This window comes from Phymastichus coffea, unplaced genomic scaffold (genome assembly GCF_024137745.1).
Source record: "Phymastichus coffea isolate CEN01 unplaced genomic scaffold, Cenicafe_Pcof_1.1 PCOF00009, whole genome shotgun sequence".
NCBI lineage: Eukaryota > Metazoa > Arthropoda > Insecta > Hymenoptera > Eulophidae > Phymastichus > Phymastichus coffea.
In genome coordinates this window covers 973,112-997,304 of record NW_026706820.1, presented here as the reverse complement: position 1 = coordinate 997,304, position 24,193 = coordinate 973,112, and the positions used below count along the sequence as shown (strand labels likewise).

Sequence of the window (24,193 nt, the reverse complement as noted above, 5' to 3'; positions counted from 1 at the left end):
AACGAAAGGTTTTCTTGGGTTCCGCAAACACAAGCGCTCATGCACATGTCGCAGAAAATCAAAACATAAAACAAACAGAGGACAGTAAATCATTTTCATCGAAAAATCAAATTATGCATTCAAGGAGATGGAAATGTTTTTGAATACTTACTGTTATATATGTCTCATGTAATTAACAATTGAATAATTAGATAAATAAATCTAATAGTATAAATAATAAATCTAGCCGGGCTGGTCCACTGAGTGGTTACACCTCACTGAGTAAATGCTAGCTTCCAACGTCCACGACCGTGCCCGGTGAAAACGTCGTCCGTCGCGTCAATGCTCTGAGTAGCAACGCTATAACGGATACGGCCAAGAGCAAGATATGGTTCAACAATGACGCAAAGGATAATGGTATTCTGCCGATGTGTCCAACCATTAATCACTTACATGCACCTACACTCACACATTACACAAACACTTACACACACGCCTCTTGGCGAACCCGGATGAATGAATGCTCGGCGACCCTATAAACAGGGCTTACCGAAAGAGCATATGCCGGGAACCTCTATAAACGGAGCCACCCGAAAGCGAATGAAGGGGATCCCTCTAATCGGGATCTCCCCGTGAACGAAATCCGGTTTTGCCACTATGGGCACTTACCATCACGCACACTCTACAGGGGCAACACTAAACACATAGGGTAGAGGAGGGGGGACCTCAGGGGCTGTCCGTTGTTTTAGCGCGGTTCGTAAAGTCGCGACCACGAGGGACCTTTAGCAAAAAAAACGGGACGAAACAAAAATATGAACATGCACAAAAAAAAACAGATTTACCTCAAGTAGTAACCCCTTCTCAGGGGGAATCCACCCCGGGTTCCGATCGGGTGAAAGACCCGATGGCCACGGGCAGCGGCACGTATTTTGAGTGTCGTACTTTGTGCACGGGGAAGAGGAGGACGACACGAAATAACGACACGAACCAGAACCTACTGAGCCTACCAAAACGACAGAGGACGGACAGAGTGTCGAGCAGTGGCAGCGGGGTGAGCTACGCCTCTGCCGCTGAGAGCCAAGAACCGACGACAAGACGAACACCCACAATGACAAACGACACACGAGACGTGACGGAAGTGCTATGGGTCATACAAGAGATGGCGACGAAAATGGCCAAAACAGCAAACGTACAGAAGAACATGAACATGACAGTGAAGATGGGAATTAAGACAATTCTCAAGACTGTTTCGGGAAGACGTTCTCAAGACAACAACAATACAGACACGACAGCGGAAAATAACGAAGAAACGCTACGGACGAAACAAAAACGTTCGCCGGCCGGAACCACGCCGGAGCCCTCACAAAAAAGGCTATCGACGACGGAACCGACCAAGGACTAGCAGACGGTAACATGAAAAAGAACAGACAAGATAAAAAAGAAAACGGACGCAAAGAATCGGTCTGACAGAGGCGGACTAACCCACCGGAAAAGGGAACTGGCTGTCCTGATCAGGCCGGGCACGGACACGACATACTCCGATATAGTACGGAAAATACGGACGACGATCGGCTCGAAGGAGAGCCACGTCCAGGTGACAACCCTGAAGAAGACGAAGAATGGTTTATATCTTCTGAAGCTACAGGTAGACGCAGACAATCCGGACGGACGCGAGATGTTTGGACGATAATTCCAAGATGCGATCAGGGAAGCAGGCAGTGTCAGTGCCATGACCTCCAAGGTCCAATTGAAGATCATGGATCTGGACTGCGTTGCGACTCCAAAAGACGTGACGTACGCGCTCAGATGAGAGATGGGACGAGACACGGACTTCCGAGTCCACATTTTTGGTCCAAATCGCGCTGAGCAGTATATGGCGGTCTGCGAATTAGAATCGCGGGAAGCCGATGCGTTGCTTTGGTTTGGTCGGATCGGAATTGTCTAGGTGCATTGCCGCGTTTGGAAACGACTGACGGTGACAAAATGTTACAGATTCCTGGGCTTCGGCCATGTGAAAGCTGAATGCACAGGAAAGGACAGGACGAAATGGTGCCGCAAGTGTGGCACATCCGGACACTACGCAACGAAATGTAAAAACAAGCCGGTCTGCTCACTGTGCTCCGAGGCCGGGTACAGAGACCTTGCCCACCTTACCGGAAGCGGCAGATGTGCCGTGTTCCGGGCCACGCTGGAGGAGTGCAGGGGATGGGCCGGAGGATGGACAGAATAATCCAGGGAAACCTGAATCGAAGTAGGACTGCAGACATTCTCCTACCTCAGATAACCGACAAATATGACGCGGACATCCTGATCCTGAGTGAACTATATAGGAGAAGAACGACCCAGACCTACATCACGAACGAGACAGAGACCACTGCTATCTGGGTAAGGGGTGGCACCCAATCTAGAGTATCCAATCGCGGTATCGGGGACGACTACGTCTGGGTCACGGTTGGCACTGTAACTTATCTCAGCGTCTACCTGATATTCAACTGCACCACGATATAGTTCGAATGAAAGGCGGCACTCCTAGAAGACGGGATCAGGAACCTGCCCGGGGATGTCATCGTTGCAGGGGATTTAAACGCGAAGGCAACCAAGCGGGGAATTAACGAAACGAATTGACGCGGACGATTACTGCTGGAAATGACCGCAAGGCTCAATCTAGTAGTGGTAAATACGGAACAAACACCGACGTGTAGACGTCCAGATGTCGGAGATTCCATCTCCGATGTCACGATGCCGTCGGACAGAATCCTGCCACGGCTGAGGGGATGGTTGGTGATCGAAGACTACACAGCCAGCGATCACCAGTACATCGTCTTCGAAGTGGTGGGACAGACGGGAACGATGCGAACGAGGACTCACCAACCCCCGTGGTGGAATCTACGTAAACTCGATGGACGAAAATTTTCCCAGGAGCTAATGGAAGCGTCGGCTCCACAGGTGGGAATTCCCCCCGAACTAATGGGCCGGCAAAGAACGGAAAGACTGACAGACGAGACGGCCAAATTAATAGACATCTTGTGCAGAAGCACAATGCCGAAACGTCGACAGATTCAACAAAGACAACCACAATACTGGTGGACGAACGAGATAGCCGAACTACGCAGGATATGCCTGACAAATCGGCGACGTGACAGGGCAAGGGGTGGACCGGAAAGGAAAAACTTCCAAGCCATATACAAAACAACACGGAAGACGCTGACGAAAGCAATACGGGACAGCAAGACGCGATGCTGGAGGAAGCTCTGCGAGGAGGTGAACGAGGATCTCTCGGGAACCGGCTACAAGATCGTGACCGGGGAACTAGGGGTCCGAGTCTCACTGGAACTTAAAGGTGCCGAAACAGCAGGATGAATTGTTGTCGGATTGTTTCCGATGCACCCGATTAGGATAAACGTGACGGACGACGTGGACGCACAAATGCCCCCCGCCATTACCGCTGAGGAGCTCACCAGAGCAACGAATGCGATGAAGACGGGTAAGGCACCAGGACCGGACGGAGTACCGTCCGAGATCGTCCGGCTTGTGGCTCGTCTACAGCCGGAGTGGACCAAATTGATCTTCGATTTTGTTGCAATTGAGATATGTTATTCTTTATAGAAAAATAAGAGAGACGATTTTTTTTATTGATGGAAAAAGCTGTCTAAGGGGTGAAACCCACTCTCAAAAGTCACCTCTAAAAACAATTAAATAGCAGTAACTTTAGTTATAATGAATTTTTTTTTATTGTGACGAGAGTAAGCGTTACGCTTATTCTCGTCGGTATTTTTCCCCATTACCCCCTCTCTCGGCAAGGCACGGTGGCCAGCGTTGGGCAAATTTAAGAATGCGCCTAATGCATGGTCTTTGTTCTAGCCGACGGAGGTTGCCGAGCGAGGACGAGCCGGCCCGAAGCCGAAAAGTGGACGACGCTAAGCGTTAGAAAGAGAGGGAGAGAGAGAGAGAGGGGGGGGGGCGTGCAAGGCCCACGCAGAATTAGGCAGGCGCGCGACGCGTAACGAATTAGTACTTTGGTCGCGCACCGCCTAATGAGTAGGTAAAGTGGGGAGAAAAGAAGGAAAGCGGGGAAGCTGTCGATTGCGGAAGCAAGCGAACGGTGAGACGGTTCTAAGTCGGTCAGTGGTGTAGTCAGTGCAATGTGCAGAGGTAGAATTCAGCCGAACACGCACACGCCGCCAAGGAGCTGAGACGAGAAGCCAAGAAGGACAAAGGACTAGTGCCTTTTCCAACATCTTTGCGAGGGACGCTACCTGGAAGAAGCCGGCTAGGAGTCACCCAGCGACGGCCAGCAACACCATCCGCAGGGCGCAGCCAGTCCTCCCCGTTCCCGCACAACTAAGGTCAAGGCCCTTTCTCCTTTATTCTTTCTTTTTCTCTCTCTATCTCTTTGGCGGCATAGCGAGTAGGTGTAAAGGTCTAGTACGTGGCAAGGCGTTAGCACACCGGCTACCTGCTTGTGATTATAAAACCGGCATTATTTGTTAAGATAGCGTGCCGTCAAGGCGATCCTTCACCGGACGGTTTTCTCTTAGTATAAGTAGGTTAAGTTGTTTTATCGTCAAGGCAGTCACCTGCCGAGTGACACGTTCTGTGTATCGGTTAGATATTAGTAAACGCGGTTAATTATAGTTAATTTGTTTTTACGTTTTTTCTGATGCGTAGTATGTGTTAGTACCACCGTTGTGTTCAATAAAATTTAAGGCGTATCAATCTTCGTTGTTCGTTAGTTTAAGGTTTTATAAGTTACGGTAATAATAATAAGGTAAAGATTCATCTAATATTACTGAAGTGTGATTTTTAATTGTATTTTTTTACCTTTCCCTCTCCTCCTTCTCGATTGCTATGAGCGAGTGCGCCTCACTTGCCCACCTTTAAAAATTGATAACAAGCGAGTTTCGTTACATGATGAAACGAAATGGAAAAAATTTCTTACTTAAAAAACAACAAAACTACATAGTTTTTGACTCGGGGGTTGCAACCTCTACGATGTAGAGGGGAAAGACTACATTTTTGATTGGATTTTTCGTGTACAGAATCACAAAATTATCATTAAAAAATTGAAAAATAAATTTTCATCTAGGAAATGGTAAAATAAAATCGACATGTTTCGTCGTTTTTTCATTTTTACGTATTTCAAGGATGAACTACTCCTAAACCCTATTAATACTATATAAATAGTTGCCGATCACCAATTTTGCTGATTTTCCATATGCTATGACGTTTAAATGTGGGCTAGACAATGACACTGTTAGTCTGTATGAAAATAAATGTAACGGCTGAAGACCACCCTCAAAAACTATCCCTAAAAGACTATTACAGCAATATCTTCGGTTTATATCAATACTTTTCGACAACAAAAAATTTTTAAAATTCGTTTTAAAAAAGTGAATATAATTATACGTATAGGTTTTATCTCTGGGAATTGCAAGCCCTACGATGTAAAGGGAAAGGATAACTTTTTTGATTGGATTTTTCGCGTAAAAAGTCACGAAATTACCATAAAAATTAAAAAATAAATTTTCATCTAGAAAATGATAAAATAATATTGACCAGCTTTGGAGATTTTTCATTATTCAAAATTTCGAAAGTGAATCAACTCTAAACCTTACTATTGCTATATAAATAGTTGCCAATCACCAATTTCGCTGATTTTCCAGTTGCTATGACGCTTAAAAATTGATGAGAGAGTTAAACTGTTATTTGCTAGAAAAGAAATTTCCGATCTGGAAACCAGCCTCAATAGCCACCCCCAAAACATTGTTAAAGCAATAACTTCGGTATTTATGACTATTTTTCGACAAAAAAAAATTTGATAAAATCTATATAAAAGATTTTTAGGGTGGCTTTTGAGGGTGGTTTCCAAACCGCAAATTCCCTTTTTAGCACAACAACAGTATAATTCTCTTATCAATTTTTAAGCATCATAGCAAATGAAAAATCAGCAAAATTGGTGATCGGCAACTATTTATATAGTATTAATAGGGTTTAGGAGTAGTTCACCCTTGAAATACGTAAAAATGAAAAAACGACGAAACATGTCGATTTTATTTTACCATTTCCTAGATGAAAATTTATTTTTCAATTTTTTAATGATAATTTTGTGATTCTGTACACGAAAAATCCAATCAAAAATGTAGTCTTACCCCTGTACATCGTAGGGGTTGCAACCCCCGAGTCAAAAACTATGCAGTTTTGTTGTTTTTTAAGTAAGAAATTTTTTCTATTTTGTTTCATCAAAAAAGATTCATTACAACCAAAGTTACTGCTGTTGAACTAATTTTAGGGATGACTTTTGAGGGTGGTTTTCAGCCCCTAGACAGCTTTTTCCGCCGATAAAAAGAAATACGTGTCTCTTATTTTTTATAAAGTATAACTTATCTCAATTGCAACAAAATTGAAGGCGGTCGGTTGGGATTGTTCCCTTGTTAGTTAGAGTGTCAAAAATATTAATTACGTCACATGAAGTAAGTATAACAAGTTATGATCTTGCTGATGATATAATATTTGAAAGATGATGATGATGAAAATTAGAAGAATGAGTTCGGTATAGTGGAAATTCGATGCAAAAACACTAGGTGAAAACGTGCTGTAGGATCTATTGATGACTATTTATTAACACAGCTAACAGTATTATGACTCTGTATAACTCAGCAAGTATAAGAATATTATTAAAATGAAAGAAGTTTAAACTTCAAAAAGTTGAAAATACGGCAAAGATGAACAGAATGAAAGATATGCGATATAAATGTGTGAGAGAGAGAGAGAGTGAGACAGAGAGTAAAAGAGATATCAATTTTACTACTCGTATGTATCTTATGTTTTATTGAAATTGAGAAATTGAGGATATGAACAACATTGAAAGTGATTTCTACTTCAATCAAAGAAGAAACTTAGAGTGATATATTTTTAATGTTCTATCAGAATGATTTCAATGACATCTATACTTATCTATTTATAAATCTGTGGTTTTCCTGTATCATTAGTGCTGCATCTTTCTGAGATAATACCTCACCGATTGCCTGTATCGCTGTTTTCTATTATTTGACTAACACTGTTTTTGTAAATACTTTTGGTCGTTTGGTAGCGTTTTTATGTACTTAATGCATATAGGTGAACTTTTTATAGTTTTCAGAAATTAAATATACTTAGAGAAAAATCATTTTTTTACTGAAGTTGTATTTTACATCGTGAAATTGAGTCAAAGATTTTTAATATTAAAATTAATCATTGAACTATGATAAAATTTATTTTTTCAAACAATATGTTATTTATTTATAAAGTTTTAAGATAAAATCATCTTACCTGATTAGCCTTATTGATTTGCTTCTTCAACCCAGCAAAAGCCATTTTTATTATTTTTTGAACTGCGTCAATCTAATAAGAATACTTGACAATAAAAACCTAGAATTAGTATATATCGATTATAATTCATTCTACTAATATTATTTTTTTCGCACAATAACATACTTAAATAATATACCTATTATAAACCGAGAAAAAAGACTACGTTAAGTACATACTGTTGGTATGCAAAATTGCTATTAATATTTATATTTTACAACATACCAATATTTACTAGTTTCATGATTCTTCGAAATTCTCATAAAAAATTTGAAATATCTAGTGTAGTTTGTAATGAGAATAGTCATTACGAGAAAAAAATTGTTTACAACTCGAGACATCGATTAGAGATTATTTGTTTGGGCGGGGAAAAAATACGAATACACCAACCACTAAATATTATGTTGGAGGAATACAAACCTCAAACGGGAGAGGGATAATCACATTTATGCGGAGGTTAAGAAATGGGTGGATACTTTATTTCCAATATAAACAAGTATTATATAAACTAACAAAGGACCGTATATAAACATGAGGCGAGGCAGAACCTCGCAATGGTGTCGTGTAAGGAAAATTAACAAATTGAACACAGTTGTCAGCACTAATGTTAGATGGCTATACTACTGTCTTGATGACCATAATTGAATGCTTGGAGATTAAAGCGATTCTGCGGCATGATCATTCACCGGGCACTAATTTTTCAGAACATTCGTAAGAAAATAAGAAAGAGACAGACACCGAGACAGATACAAAGATAAAAAGATATTTCTTTAAGACAAAATACAAAATACAAAAAACTGCACAGATCATAAACATAAATATTTCAGCTAGATATAAGCTTGAATTTATAGGACTTTGTACAAGGAACTGTTATGGTAAGACATTTAATAAGTTCAGATTTGAACTAGGTCTCAGTCTCAATTCAGCTTAGCAAGTGACAGATCATAGTGCTTTGCTGCTCTGTCTGCTAGATATTGCTACTGATTGTTGTTCATACATCATTATTTAACAATTTGAGTGCATTATCAACCGATTTATACAATCAATTTCACAAGTTTTTGCAAAATTTTTTTGTCATAAATAAAAGTGCTGTGATGTCTGATTAACAGTGCTTTTTTTGTCCATCCGAGGGATCTATTAATATCAATGATGCCACACAGTGCCCTGGGTGCAAATCATTTTTCCATAAGAGCTGTGCAAATGAGACCTCGAGATTGTCGAATGGCTTATTTAAGATATATTGCGAAAATTTCGAGATTTAAGCGAGGTCAGTTTCGCACTCTACCTCTCTATCTTACAGCTGTACACGCAGATTTTTGTGATCTGTTGGCGGTAAATCCAGTTAATTTTATGCCTGATCCGCAGGTAAAAGTGTCAACAACATTAACTTCCAGCTTAGTTATGCTTCTAATATCGATATTGAAGAGAATATAAAAGCCTATTTGACAAGAAATTCGACGGGACGGAAAATTTATCGAAAGATTCAATATACTGGTTAACGTTTCTGATGAGGTTAAGACTCGCTGCGATAGATTTGCTAAGATTTCGGAGAATTTGATTGTACGGGCAGACTCTCTTGAGTCGAAGTTTGCCACGAAGCATCACGACTTATCGACTTCTACTCAATACCTATTATCACAGGTTGAGAAAATTAATTCAGGATTAACCAAGCAGACTATTCGTGTTGATGATTTGGAGGGTAGAATTATGTCGGTCGAGAGCATGGTTGCAAAGTTATCAGCATGAGGAAAAAACTATCGCTGAACTTATAATTATTATAAGTTAGTTTTTCCTGTGATCATTATCTCGCCGATAATGATCAGAGGAAAGGAGAGCGCAATGTTATTGTTTACAATTTTCCTGAACGATTCTGTGCATCACTTGATACTGCAAACTTTACTGCACTTATTGTTGGGGCCAATTTTGATGTTGCTATAATCACTACTTTGCGTCTGGATAAAAAAACTGGAGATGCGATTAAACTACTGAAGGTTTTTCTTCGTATTTATGATAATATTCTTTAGATTACTCGCCATACTCCGGAGCTGTTCAAATATATTCCGAACATGAAGTGTGGACCAGATCGAACCATTAAGTAGCGTCAACAACTTCGTGATAAAATTGCAGAGCAAAATTCTCGCTCCCAGGTGAGGGAAACAACTCTTAAAATCAAATATATTAATGACATCCCGAAGATTGTCTCATCAAAAAGCACATAATTGTAGCCAATAAATTTATTAACTTGTCAATTTACTAACAGAATATAGGAGGCATTAAGTCAAAAATCGATTCATTTATTCATACTGTCCTCACGAATGTTCAAAAAGACAATATTATAATTTTAACAAAGTATTGGCTAGATAAAATAGTCAGCGATGCAGTTTCTCAGATTTCTGGCTACAAATGAATAAGGAGAAACCGAAGTTTATCTTGCAGTGAAAAATCAAGAGACGAAGAGATGTTGATTTGGATTCAGAACTTGGAGGATTTTTCACAGATCTAATTTCACATATCTACTTTCATAGATCTGCAACTTATAACGAGCGGCCAGACCCTCGTTATGTCTCTCTCTCCTCACACATAATTATAATTATTTTTATATAATTATATTTGTCATATAATTATCTCACTTGTATGGCAGCCAAAGGTAAGTCAGAGAGAGCGCTAATAGAGGGCGAGCTAGAGAGAAAGAATTCGGGAGGCCGGCGCGACGCGCGCGAGTAGGAGAGTGGGGCAGGAAAAAGCCCCGTGATAAGAACTCTCTCTTGTACCGGCGACTTCGAAGCACGTGGACGTGTGACGAGCGCATATACGTGCTTGCGACCTTTTGTGATCTGCGACTATTTCCTTGGTGTTTCTGGCGAGTACGCGAGTGCCCACTCGGTGTGAGGTTTGGTGCCGAGATTGCCTAGTGTTTTGGCGAGCTAATTCCAGCGACTACGCGTGCGAGCCTTCAAAGCCGCCCGCCTTTTGACCGCATTCGAGTTGCGTACTGCGCGTTCTCGCAGACCATGTGCGAGGCCGAGAACACCGTCTCCATGGCTGACTCCGAGACGTCATTGTAAGTACCACCTCGAATACGTGTCTCTCTCGCTAGCTTTTCGCCGCTCTCTCTACCGCTTACGCTGCGTATTAACTTCGTACTATTCTCTGTAGTAAACTCAATGCTGCTCGTATATCTGTTTTCTTCCTCTGCGCTTCCTTTTTACCTATCGTAAACAATCCCGTTCCGTCCGGCTTTCGCACCTGAATTTCGTGATCGCTCCAAAGCGCCCAAAGGACTACACGACGCTCTCCGCGGACCAAGGTAACAGACGCTGCACCACAACGTTCCTGTTGCTGCTGGGTTAGGCTTTGCGCAGTCTATTACGAGGCCCACACCGAGCTATTTCTAATTCCCTCGTAATTTATATAACGAGTGATCCGCGTCGGGTCATAACCCCGTTATAAACTATACTTATGATTGGAGAATTCAATCTTTCGCGATGTACTTGGTCTGTTTTAGAGGGTCTGCTCTCAGCTGATAGTATACTCGCAAATCGAGACGTTTGTTCTTCCACACATCGTTTGGAATATTCCATGAATCTACTGCAGTGCTCTTAACTATCTTCATTGGTTAACAGTGCAAGGAATTCTCTGGATCTGACCTGTAACAAACCGGCAGCTTTAAGTTTTCCAGTGAATCCTTCTGATGCTTTCAGATAGGTTTCACGAACCGTTTATTGTAGATATACTACATAGTGAGGCGACATCATCATCATTATCAATAAGCGGTTCTACAACCACCTTTAATTTCAACAAAGCCAACTATCAAACTATCAAGTCATCGCTATCAAAAATAGACTGGGACGATTTTTTGAGTGCTTACCTTTATCATATAAATACATTAGTTGACCGTTTTTATGAAAGGTTATTCGAGGTGATTAGCTTTAATACACTAATTATTAGCACTTGTACTCCGCCGTTTCCTAAGTGGACGTCTAAAGGGGTACAGGCAGCTGTTTTTAAGAAGAAATAAGCGCATCAGTTATTTAAATTGTCGGATAGCGGACAAGCATTATCAGATTTTAGGCTTCTCAGATCAATGTGTAAGCTCCTAATTTTAATTTATTTAGTAAAGATACTGAAGAATCTCTATTCTCGAACTCTAGTGATTTTTGGAAGTTTGCAAATTGCGACCGTAGCCACAATTTATACCCTGACTGTATGTTTTTAGATAATATCGGAGCAAGACATGGCCTAGATATAACTAATATTTTTGCTAAAAAATTTTCTTCAGTTTTCGCATCTCTCTTCAGTCTCCAACGTTTTTTCTGGATCATCATTTGATTTTGAATCACTGTCACATATTTGTTTTACTATTGAAGACGTCAAGTATGGTCTTTCTTTCATTAAATCTTCGTCAAGCGCTGATTCAGATGGCGTTCCTTCGACATTTACTATTAATCGTTTACATAGTCTTGCACAATTAATACTTTATATTTTCAACTTATCTCTCAGTTCGGGTACCTTTCCATAACTATGGAAATAAGAATTAACTATCCTTGTCTATAAAACGCGTGGTGAGTTATGCGATCTTTCAAATTACCAAATTTCAAAATCCATTCAATAGCAAGGTTGAATGTATCCTCGAAATTATTTCATCACATATTATCCGATAAGCTTTCTTCTTTCCTCTTTCGTTATATCAGTACGTCCTAGTACGGTTTTATTTTCTATCAATCAACTACAACTAATATTGCTGAGTTTCTTGAGTACATGGTTGATGTATTTGATGCTGATATTCAGATGGACATTGTCTACATAGATCTCAGCAATAGATTTGACTGCCTTAACTATTCTTTATTAACATGTAAACTCTCGTTTTAATATGTGTATGATCCTGTTCTCTCTTGGTATTTCTCATATCTGTCCAATCATTTATACTCCATTAAATTTCAGCTATTTGTCTCGTCCGCGTATTCAGCCTCATCTGGCGTACTACAAGGCTTACACCTTGATCCCCTATTTTTAATTATATTCATTAATGATGCCATCAATGTGATCAAATCATCTAAGATCTCCTTTTACATGGTCGATACGAAATTATTTAGGCCCATTACTTCTCCGGCTAATGCGGTTGACTTGTAGTTGGACTTGAAGAATTTTCAGGTTTGGTGTGTATGTAATGAGCCAATGCTAAACGTTGCTAATTGTGCAATGCTTTATTTCTCTTGCACTAAGATACCTACAAACTACGACTATTTCATTTCTGATAACTTTATTGGCAGAGTTCTTGTATTTAACGACTTAGGCGTACAATTTGACGCGAGTTTGAATTTTATTTCACAAGTCAACCAGCCGCCGTATGGATCTCATGATTAGTCGAGTCTTGCTCTACCCTTTAAAACCTGCTCTATTTCATCTTTTATTAAATATCAATTTGCTTTGTTTATATATAAGATCTGTGATAATCTTATCAATTCTTGCCATCTTTTAATTAGTGTCTTTTATGCAGTACCAATACGTGTTCTTTGCTCTCGTAATATTACTTTTTATATCCGTACGCGCAAAAGTACGCTAAAGCTTGTTTCGCTCATTAATCATATAATATTTTGAATAATTTCTCTTCTTTTATTGACATTTATTTTATAAATACGTTTAAAAATAAAGCAAAAGCTAAATTTTTTTTACTTCCCACAATACCCTACACAAAATCGGTTCAAATTCTCGGAATTGGATTTAACGATGAGCAAGGAACAAAATATCGCAAGGCAGCGAATTATACTGAATCCGTTTCATTGTATTAAATGGCACAGTCTTTATATAGGCCGAAAGAGTTTTCTCGTGTATTGGTTTATAATTTAATCCGGGAAGAGAGAGAGAAAGTATAAATTATACGCAAACTAACGTTATGCACAACTATTAGACGGGGTAATCCGGCACATGCGTCAAATTATTCGCGCGGTATTAGCTAATATGAATATCACGGATACTGATAGGTGCACCTACCCTGAGTTGCGGTTACAGTGATCAGCCGTAACTGTGTGTGATTTTTCGTCACCAAACTCTCCTGGCCTATGTTGGTGTTACTGTTGCTGTTTCCGTTGCAGTTGCGGCTGCTAATGGGAGTTGTCAGTGTTGCTGTTGCTGCACCAATCTAGCCGCCCACTATGTTTGTTACCGATAAAACACTAGTGAATCATCGGTCTTTTACCGCTATATCAGCTCACTCACTGCCAAAATACTTTTACTCTTTTGAAATACGGCTTAACTAACTGACAATCATATCATACTGTTCGTGCGTTTCATCTATCTAAAACCCTCGCGCGCACCCAGAGCTCTCTCCTAATCAATTCTTTTCTCCCCTCAAGTACTGCTGAATCGCGAACGAGTCGATATTTACCGTTGCAAGCCTTATAAAACAGACAAACATCTCATATAGTTACGAAGAAAACGTATCTTATGGAAATTGAAGATGAAAATCTCTATGATGAAAGGAATTATCCTATACCCACAAACAATAAGGATGTAATATGTAACGGAGAATCTCATCTAGGCCGATTTCGTCCGTTTGGCTCTCGCAAAAGTCCGTGCGCCGCGTCAAGCTGAGAGTATGTGCGTTTGGTACATACACTCATACTTGGATCTTTTGTTGACAAGGTGCTGAACACGGGCTGAGTTGACGACTGGAGCGATGCAGATGGCACAGAAGAAGAAGAGAGAGAAAGAGAGAGAGAGAGCGCGCTCGAATTGCGGATCGCCGCGGAAAATTCGAGAGAGTCTCTGCTAAGCTATGAGCAGAGGAAGTCGCGCGCGCGGATAAAACCGAAAGGTCACGGTTTTTCAAGTTGGCCCCGTGACCTTGCCGATGTTTTATTCGTTTTCGGAGACACGCTCGCTGCACGAACGAGTAATAGAGTGTGAGGCTGGGTCGTGCCCAGCCGTGTCCCGAAGGATACCCGGCACCGGTGCGTGTGGGTAACCGGCGAGGTGTGCGGGTGCGCGCGCGAGGAATTGGACGTACTGCAGCATCGAGCAACGGAGAGGTGGCAGAAACAACCATAGCAATTCTCGGGTGAAACAGCGGATTGAGGTGGCAGTATTGTGGAACAAGCGAGAGGACGAGCGAGAAGAGAAATAGCAACGACAACAAGCATCAGCGAGACGGTCAGCGGAGAACACACCAGTGACGTCACACTGAGGAGCGCTCTAGCCGTCAGAAAGGCTGAAGGTCGAGGTTGATGCCGTATTTTTCTCTTGCTTCTCTCTCTCTCTCTTGCATGTTTGGGCGCCTGCTTATGGATGGTAGCACGGCAGACCTACTGGCTACCCGTTAATAGTTTATCGGCGGAAAGTGTTTGTCGGGCATCTATTCTAATATTTAGCTCTAACAAGGAGATCGGCAGACTGATCAGTCACCGAGTCACCTTCGCGTTCGATTGTAATTGTAATCGATTGTTGACAAGTAAAAGACTAGTGTGTTAATCCGCTATTGTGTTTATTCGCCGCTGTATCACTCTTCATCCCGATTTCAAATCTGTGCATTTAACGTGTTTATGCTCGACGCGTTATTCAGTCGTGGGAACGTCTTTTGCTTCCCGAATCCCCGAATAAATAATTTGTGCGGACGGCCGCGAGCAAACCAGACGAGTACAGCAGAAATTCACCGTTACAAATAATTAATGCTAAATGAGAACCGTGCAAGAGAATTTTCCCTGAAAAAGTTAACGAAGTTTTGTATTAAAAAATTATAGTATCACTTCGTTAATAAATATTTTTTGGCAACGATTATTCCGCGTTATAAAAGCAATTTTATATAATATTTTATATTATAAATTAACAATTCTATATTGTTTCATGTTTTCTACATGTATTCATGAATTAACTAAGAACAATACAATTTTGTGATATAAAACTAACTTCAGTCTGCATTAAATCAAAAACAATATAAAGTCAAACGTTACCGTTTGTATGTTCTGTAGTGAGAAAAAAATACATACTTATTTATTGAAATACGAGGTCAGTCCCAAAAATATCCGACCTACGTTTATATCTTCAGGCGGAGAGACTCAGGTGAGCTTTGGAGGGTACAAACATAACCAGCAACTCCTAACTTTGTCGTTAATAGCCCGAAATACTGATAAAACGCCTTAGTTCCCGCGCAACGTGTATTTTTTTACAACGACTTTTTTGCGTTTGTCGCAATTCATTTATTGCTAAAAGTAGCAGAACAAATTTACATAAAATTTTGCTATACTCTCGATAAAAGTTATATGGAAACTATTGAAATGTTGCAAAAAGCCTTTAAAGATGAGTGAACGGGTAGAACACAAATACAAGAGTGGTATAAGTGGTTCAAAAGTTGCCAAACATCCTCGTTAAAAATCGAGTTAGGTCGGATACTTTTTTGAAACAGATCTCGTATTAAAACTGTGACGGAAAAAACCGCTTAGTAGCAATTTCTATGTCGTTCTGCGCCTCTCCGTATCTACGTACGCTATCATTAAGCCGAACAATAATGTCATTGTGTTAGCGCATTACTAATGCCGGTTTATATGATGTGTTGAGGATTAGTGACTTAGGGAGTTGAGGACGGATGAGCTGCATGACTGAGAGCAAGGTGATGCGCGGTAAAAGGAAAGGAAAGAGAAATTTGCACAGTTTTTGTATAGTTTTGGTACAGTGATTCTACTTGGTGGATCAGCGGTGGTAGAAGCAGAGGTGAGATTGCTGGATTCTGTTCGGAAAAACGTCGGTGGTACGACGAGGACGACGATTTCTCAGCACCGCAGATCGCTGCAGAATTCTGCATTTGGTTTGATCTGGAAAGTCGGGTCGTCCAAGGTTACTGAAACAGATTCATCAGTGTTTGCTCCATCGCCACCGACGTCCAAATCCATGAGAAGGGAATGTGTGGCAGTTCGACTCGATCAACCCAGTGTGAGCTCTCTCTCTCTCTCCTTTCTCTCTTTTCCCGTTTTTTCGTTCATCACAGGTGTACGCATGATAACCGCAGTGTTGTGGATTCCGGACGGCCTGGTGCTCTGCGGTGAGCAGGAATGCAATCGCTGAGCGACCTTTGGTTGTCCAAGTCTATCGGAGAGACTCACCACTGTATATCGTGCAGCAATGTAGATTTGCTGCAGTTGAGCACCTCTACGTGAACACTGTTTCGCCCTGAGCGTTTGTCCGGACAGGACACGCCCGTGAAAGACTGCTTTTGTTACTATGATTATTCTTCGTTTGTTTGTATTAAGTTATTTATTTAATTTTATTATCTTATTATTTAAGTTTGTAATTTTTTTTGTTTGTAATTAAATAAATTATTGGCTTTGGGATTTGTAATTTCTAAAATTGAGTTTGACCAAATTCTCGTCCCATTTCAGGCTTTCTCGCGAGCAAACGTCACAACCTGCATGCCCGGTAGGTTGCTCAGTAGCCGAAGCCTTCTGAATCTCTGCATAAATAATTGAGTAAGTAGAGTTGTGGGCAAACATTTATTGTAAAATCGAATTCTCTCTTTATAGAACAATTACTAAGAAAAGATCTCTACTTCATCTGCAGGCATCATATATATGAGTTAGTGTTGAAATGTAAGTTTGAATTGAAATTTCACAGCAATTAAAAATGTTTGAAAGTTTCTAGAAAGAGATCGATAAAAATACTTATAAAATAGGTATGATTGATATTTTCGTATGTGACTCCTTAAATAATATAAGAGATGAAATTTTTAATTTTTTTTAGAACAGTTAGAAAAATATGAACCAAGAAAAGATTATAAAGAATTCCTCATCCATCTGGCGTCAATCATCATGCTAGATAGATGGCGAAAACAATATAATACTTGAAAATATTTCTTTTTTGGAAAAATTCTTACTTAATAACAAAGAAAATATAGAAATATTTGTATTTTTATTATAAAAGTTTATATTGTAGCCTGATTTTGTGCACTGTCTCTTGCTCAAATAAAAATATTAATAAGAGTATATATGACAATAAAGTAAAGAAATTACAGAACCTATATTATAGTACCTATATTATAGTATACAGAATTTAAGTTTTTTTAGAAACTGGAGTTTCGAAACTTTTTAATCATAGTTAAGAGACGTCTTAAGATGTAACACGAGGATCTCAAATGAAGAAAAAGTAAAGATATGTGAAATATTAAAATCAAAATGTAGCACTTTTACAATGAAAAATGAGTTACTGCAAATGAAAAAAATATAAATAAAATTGTAAAGGCGAAGGTAAGCGATTTTATTCGCGGAAATGCTAGTAATATTTTCAATCGCTTAAAAATTAACCCGACATTTTCATAAAAAAATCCATACTTTAGGAGAAGAAAAGAAAATATATTCAAGGCTTTAAAATAGTTAGAAACATTAAAGCCATTAATGATGTCAGTGAAAGAAGAGTAAAATTAATAACAGATTTCAAAAATTTACTTACGAGAAATCATTAACAAATACAATATTTGCTACCATTAATTAAAGCATACAATAACATTTTTTCTAATCGTGATAAAGAAACACTGTCAAAATTGTATATTTAATAATTAGATATGAAGAAAACCTTACATTTAATAAACAAATAAAACTCTTACCATGGCAAATGTCCAAATTATAAAAAATTTATAACGAGTGAGAACCTCCCTCTCAGCAGACCGATAACTCTCGTTCTTTTTCTTTATGTATCTTTCATATGTATTTATTTATATAGCAGCATTAAGCGGCGGGTGCGATACAGCGCTAGAATCTACGCGCTAATCATCATTACGCTAAAGTGAGAAAGAGATCGAGAGAGCACGCACACACAATTTTCGAACGATTTTTCAACTAAGTGAAGGCGTACAAAGGATTAATTGACTGACTGATTTAACTTTATTAATCTTGGGGTATAACCCCATAGGTTTTAAGCAAATACGAGTACAAAAGGGATACAAACAAAATAAAATAAATAGAATCATCGAAATAAACAAAGTCAACAAAAATAAAATAAACCGAAATTTCGCACGATAGCACAAGTAAAAGCAATTGATTCAAGCAGTTAAAGAAATTAAAATATCAACGTTTCGTAGTAAGATACGCAATTCAGAAGTGATAAAATTCACAAAAATACAAGAATTGACATTGAGTTAAAGCTTATGTAACAATAATAAGTAGCCTAATGTTTACATTATTTACATACAAATTTTAGAGATAGAAACGGTAGAAAGCTAAATAGGATTCATAAGTATCATAAGTCTCATAAGTATCGCCCTGTAAGGGAGGATGAGTAATAAATAAGTTAAAATTAAAAATAGCAGAAAGTTTACCAAAGGAAAGAATAAAGCAGTTAATAGGAAACAAAGGATAGGTAAGAAGAAATTGATCTAGAAAGTGGTGAGAAGGATCGAGTGTAATGTGGAATCAAAAAGATAGGAGATAAGGTTTAGGAGAATTTGTTAAATGGAGGAAAATTGAAGGAAAGGTAGTTGCGGAGGGTTTAGAGGTAATTAGAGGAGGAAGTGAAGACTGACGTATTAAATGGAAGCGAAGCTGTTGGTAGCTGCAGTAGTGCAGCGGTATTGGTTAGAAACTCGGATTCAATTCTGCGGTGTAATAATTGTTGTTCTAGAATTACCAATAACGAAAACAGCCATGTTTTCAGTACACTGTATCTGCAGATGTAAAAATTAGTGATAGAGAGCTTGTTAAGAAGAAACATCAGATATATCGACACAAAGTGAAGCCAAGACTCCATTCGTGATGTTGGATAGGAGAAAGTCATAGGAGGATTGCGGATCGATCGCTTTAAGTGGAGCTGGTTTGGGGGCAAAGATGCGTTGTGAGATATGCTGGATACGATGTACAGACTGTCTTGTGTGTGCGAAGGATAAGTGTGATGTATCTTAGAGATTTGAGGGAGAGCCAACCTAGCGGTATCGTAATCTGTGGAAGGATATGTGAGCCTCAATATTGCTAGAAGAAATGAACGGGATGTAACCGAATATGAATCTGACACAAGCGTTACGGGCAACCTAGAAGACAGCTGATCTAGTTTTATCTGGTTTGTTAAATGTCAGGAAATATAGGTAAAATGAGGGAAAATGAGAGTTTGGACGAGATATTTTTTGGTAGTGATGGCTAGAGATTTTCTATAAAATCTGAAAGAATTTAAGTTTATGTAAACTTTTTGTAGGGTATTTAAAATGTGAATTTTCCAGTTCACAGTAGATGAAATAGTAAGACCAAAACTTTTGACTGAAAAAGAGAAATGGATGCTGGTGTTATCTATGATGATTTGAGGAAGTAGGTCAGGATTTAGGAGAGAAATGTATGATTCGCTGCCAAAGATGATTGCTTTCATTTTAGCTAGATTGAGCTGCAGGCCACTCTCTTTGGCTCAGTCCGCAACCTCCTGAGTATCAAGCTGAATCTTGAAGAAGCTTTCAAGGATTTCCGAGGGAAAGTAATGATGCTAAATTTGCGGATTTAGGAAGATCATTGATGAAAAAGGCAAACAAGAGGGGACCAAGGACACTTCCCTGAGGAACACCGGCACAGGCCGGCAACCAACGTGATACCAACCCATTCCGGTCGACCACAGCCTGTGCTCTCTTGGTTAGGTAACTGAAGAACTATCGTAAAGAAGATTCAGTCACATGACAGGCTTTAATCCTAGAAATGAGCAAGTCGTGAGAGATGCTGTTGAAGTCCTTCGAGAAATCGAAAAGAACAAGGATGGTTACCTGACGCAACTCAACAGCATGCCTGATGTCGTCCAGGAGAGATCGACCAAGGCGGTCTCAGTCGAGTGACTCTGGTCGAAACCAGTCTGCCTCGCATCCACAAAACTATTGGCCTCTAAGTAAGCCGAAAACTATCTATGAAGCAAACGTTCCATGATCTTGGATGACTCAGAAAGCTGAGCAATCGGTCATGTGTCAGGCAGAGACTGATGAGTTTTGATTTTAGCCAGTGGGCTATTAAGATTAAGCTTCCAGGAAGAGGGGAAAACAGATGTATCAATGGAATGATTTATAATGCGCGTGAGTTGAGAAACAAGGGAGCTTAGACCAAGACTGAGCAACTCAGCAGTCAGACCGTCGTAACTTTTGTATTTTTTTTTTAATATATGCTTTATTAACACTTTTTACAAGGGTTATTTAGCTACATACAGAGTGGGAAAATGAATAATTAATAAGAGTATAAAAAGGAGCATATGTGCACGAGTGCTTAGGTTACTTTAATTTAAGGTACCACTTGATTATACGGTTATTTTATATTTCTTAATAAACTCGTAAACAATATTCATAGCTTCGTTATTAGGTTGGCTGAGTATACATTGAATATCCATTGGTAAATACAGTTTCATTTTATACAAGGATGCCACCATGCTTTTTCGCTCCTTTTCAAAAATTGGGCACTGCCACACCACATGATTAAGGTTTTGAGCCTCTTGTTCGCAGTCGCAGCTTGGATCTTCGATGACTTTAATATTCGCAAGCGACTCTTTTAAGCTGTTGTGATTACTACGGCTTCGACAGATCGTAACTATGTATTCACGACTGTGCGTATGCCCATCAAACCATGGGCTAATCATTTCTGTATGGTAGTTTTTAAAGTATTGTATTCCTGTGCTTAGACATCTGTTTTTAATAAATTTACGTATTTGGCCAATAGATATTTTTTTGAACATTTGTTTAAGATCCATGAAAGGGATATTTCGAACCGTTGGCTGTTGCTTTAATGCCTCTTTATAATGGGTGTCCGCAAGCTCATTTCCGGTTATACCGAGATGAGCGGGGATCCAACATATCGTGACTGAAGTGTTATGACTGTTTCGATTATGGAACATTAAATATTTATTGCAAATTTCAAGGAGGTGAAAATTGATATCAACTTTATTTTTGCAAAATCTAAGTGCTAAGACAATAAGTGCTAACTCAATGAGTCAGTAAAAATTTCTATATTACGATCTTTATGCATCAGAGCGATATCCATGGTATCTGAGATGGCTGTAAGTTCTGCGGTATAGATGGATGCTTTGTTTATAATACTTTTTTTAATGATAACATTTTCCTCTGGACATACGCACGCGCTGCCAACGGAAGGGCTTTGTGAGCTTTTACTGGCGTCAGTGAATATTTCAATAGCACCAGTGTTATCAAACATCTGCTGAAACAATTGATTAGAATTTGAGCTAGAGCGTAATTTTTCTCCGAGTTCATAATTCGTCTTGATACAGATTTTATTGATCGAGTAATCATAGTTGTACAAGCAAGGAAACTCGTCTACATGGATTAGGTTTTCAATACAAACTAAGCTTTTAATACTTTCTTTGAGTACATTTGTGTTTTTCCGTCGATCTGTAATTATCGAAGGTACAAGTTTTTTAATAGTTTCCTTGGCTATTGAACTAATAGTGCTAAACACTTTTAGTAAGTATTTTTTACATAGGGCTTGCACTCTGTGTTGAATCATAATAAGTTTGGATTCATCTAGTAATATGTTAATTGGAGTGCTCGTCCTAGCGCCAAGTGCCATTATGGCCGAGTATTGTATTTTTTCAAGCTTAAGAGTTTTATTTTTTTGAGGCGGGAGATAAACAAATGAACCGTGTTCTATAATAGGTCTCACAAAACTTTTGTAAAATGAGAGAAGAGTCGCTGGATGTGCTCCCCACCAAACTCCTCTGAGAAATTTGATTATATTTAGAGCTCTATTGCTCTTTTCCAAAACAAATTTTAAGTATCTGTCAAAAGTTAGCCTGTAGTCAAAGTAAAGCCCTAGAAACTTAACAGACTCGGTCGACATTAAAGTTGTGTCTGACAATTTAATTTCCAAGTCGCCAGGTTCATATCCTAATTTATTAAAATGTGCCAAACTGGTCTTAGCTGGGGCTGCATCCAGACCTAGTAATCTCAACCTTTGTATGACTCTCACTAGGGCGCTTTACATTTTTACTTTCGCATTCTCTAGGTTATCGGAGATTATGTAAAGAGCTAGATCATCAGCGAATTGAAGATCGTTTATATCAAGGTCAAGGTCAATTAAAAGGCCAGCTACGTATAGGATATATAGTAGCGGACTGAGCACTCCTCCTTGGGGAACTCCTTTGAAGATGTGTCTAGGGGTAGATTGATTGAATTGGGTAAAGAGATGTCGATGGTAGGTTAGAAATTGCACGAATTTTAGTACTTTTCGCGAGAAACCGTATTTTGCTAAAATATTAATCATTATATCACTTAGTACATCGTTAAAGGCATTACTTACATCAAGAAAGACTGCTACTACGTGTTTTTTGTTATTAATAGCATATTCAACATCAAGTTTGAATTTTGTCAAGTTATCCGCACAAGACATGCCTTTCCTGAATCCAGTTTGTGTTCGCGACATAATATTATTTATCTCAGCCCACGATCTCATTCGGTAGGATAACATGAGTTCAAATAATTTGCTAATACATGATGTTAATGCAAGCGGTCGTAGGCCATTGCCGTTAGGTTTCTCAACAAAGTGTACATAAGTTCTAGTCCAATTATCCGGGTAAATATCGTTGTCGAACATCTCATTTAGTATGCCCAAGAGAAGTTAGTGATATTTTATCGGAATTTTATGTATAACTTCGTAGTTAATACCGTCTGTTCCCGGAGCAGATTTGTCACCGCGAGATCTCAATGCTGTATTAAATTCACTGTTCATAAAGTGTTGATCAAAGAATTTATTGTCGGATGCAAGTGGTGTGGGGATGCCCCAGGGGTCCGTGGGAACCCAAGCCGGGATCAGTTATCTAATGCTAATTCGATACTTTCTTTTTTGGATAATGATTTGTTCCGGCTATAAGGAGTGATTTTAATCCACTTGTTTTTTAGTACTTTTGCTGTATTCCAGGTGTAGGACAAATTCGTGTGTAAATTTATTGTTTCAGCAAAGTTTATAAAGTACTCTTTCTTTTTATTTTTGAAAGTTCTTTTGGCAAGAGCTCGCATTTTTTTATATTCGATATAATCTGTGCTATTACCGGTGTAAGCCCATTTCTTGTACGCCGCCTGTCTTATACGTTTGGCCCTGTCACAGTTTTGATCCCACCAGGCTACAGGGTTCCGATGTTTCGTTTTATTAAAAGTCTTTCTTTTTGGAGTAGCTTTCGAGACCGCATCTTTGATCGCTTCAATGTAAAAATCATATTTTTCTGTGGGAGAAAGAGAGTCGAAGTTTGGTGTAAGAAATTCGTTATATTTAAATTCCATTATTTCCGTAACTTTAGCACAATTGGTGCGTTGGGTTGGTATCTTGTTTTTTGGTAGTAGCAATACTTATTCGCATCATAATCAATTTTTATTGGGAAGTTATTCGAGCCTAGAGAGTCATCCAATATATTGACTTTTAAAAGATGAGCAAAATTTGTTGTTGAGAAAACAAGGTCTATATTGCTCTTACCACTACTATCATTTGTTCTTGTTCGCGTGACGGTGTCGTTATTATGCAGAAATAAATCAAATTTCTTAGATTGTTCTAGTAGTCTCACGCCGTTTGTATCTGTTTTAGAGCAATTCCACGCCTGATTATGGGAATTAAAATCACCAATCATTAAGCAACGAAAATTAATTGTTGAGTTTGACATAATAGTATTCTACTGGATATCAGTTAAAGTAACGTTAGGTGGCTTGTAGCATGTAATAATTGAGATGGGTTCCTTGAGATTCGTTATTTCAATTCCGCACAATTCAGTATCGCAATTATACTGTTCGATATTTTTTATTTCCTTATAATTGTACGTTTTTCGTATTAAAAAAACAATACCGCCGCCAGTCGAATGAAGTCTATCTTTACGGAAAGTATTGAAACCAGGAAAATGAAATTTAATATCGTTCTTAAGCCATGACTCGACACAAACGAGT

The 24,193-nt window shown here is 39.0% G+C and overlaps 1 protein-coding gene across 5 annotated transcripts in view; it reads right to left on the bottom strand.

The window, feature by feature from the left end:
- The window catches only part of LOC131671062 (endophilin-A), a 1,254,901-nt gene that overhangs the window by 1,052,089 nt on the left and 178,619 nt on the right, over positions 1-24,193 (bottom strand). For all 5 annotated transcript variants that reach the window (XM_058947219.1, XM_058947193.1, XM_058947229.1 and 2 more), the window contains one exon: positions 7,288-7,386. In XM_058947219.1, coding sequence (XP_058803202.1) covers positions 7,288-7,332 — 45 coding nt within the window. In that variant the 5' untranslated portion in view covers positions 7,333-7,386. The remainder of the gene's footprint in view (positions 1-7,287; positions 7,387-24,193) is intronic.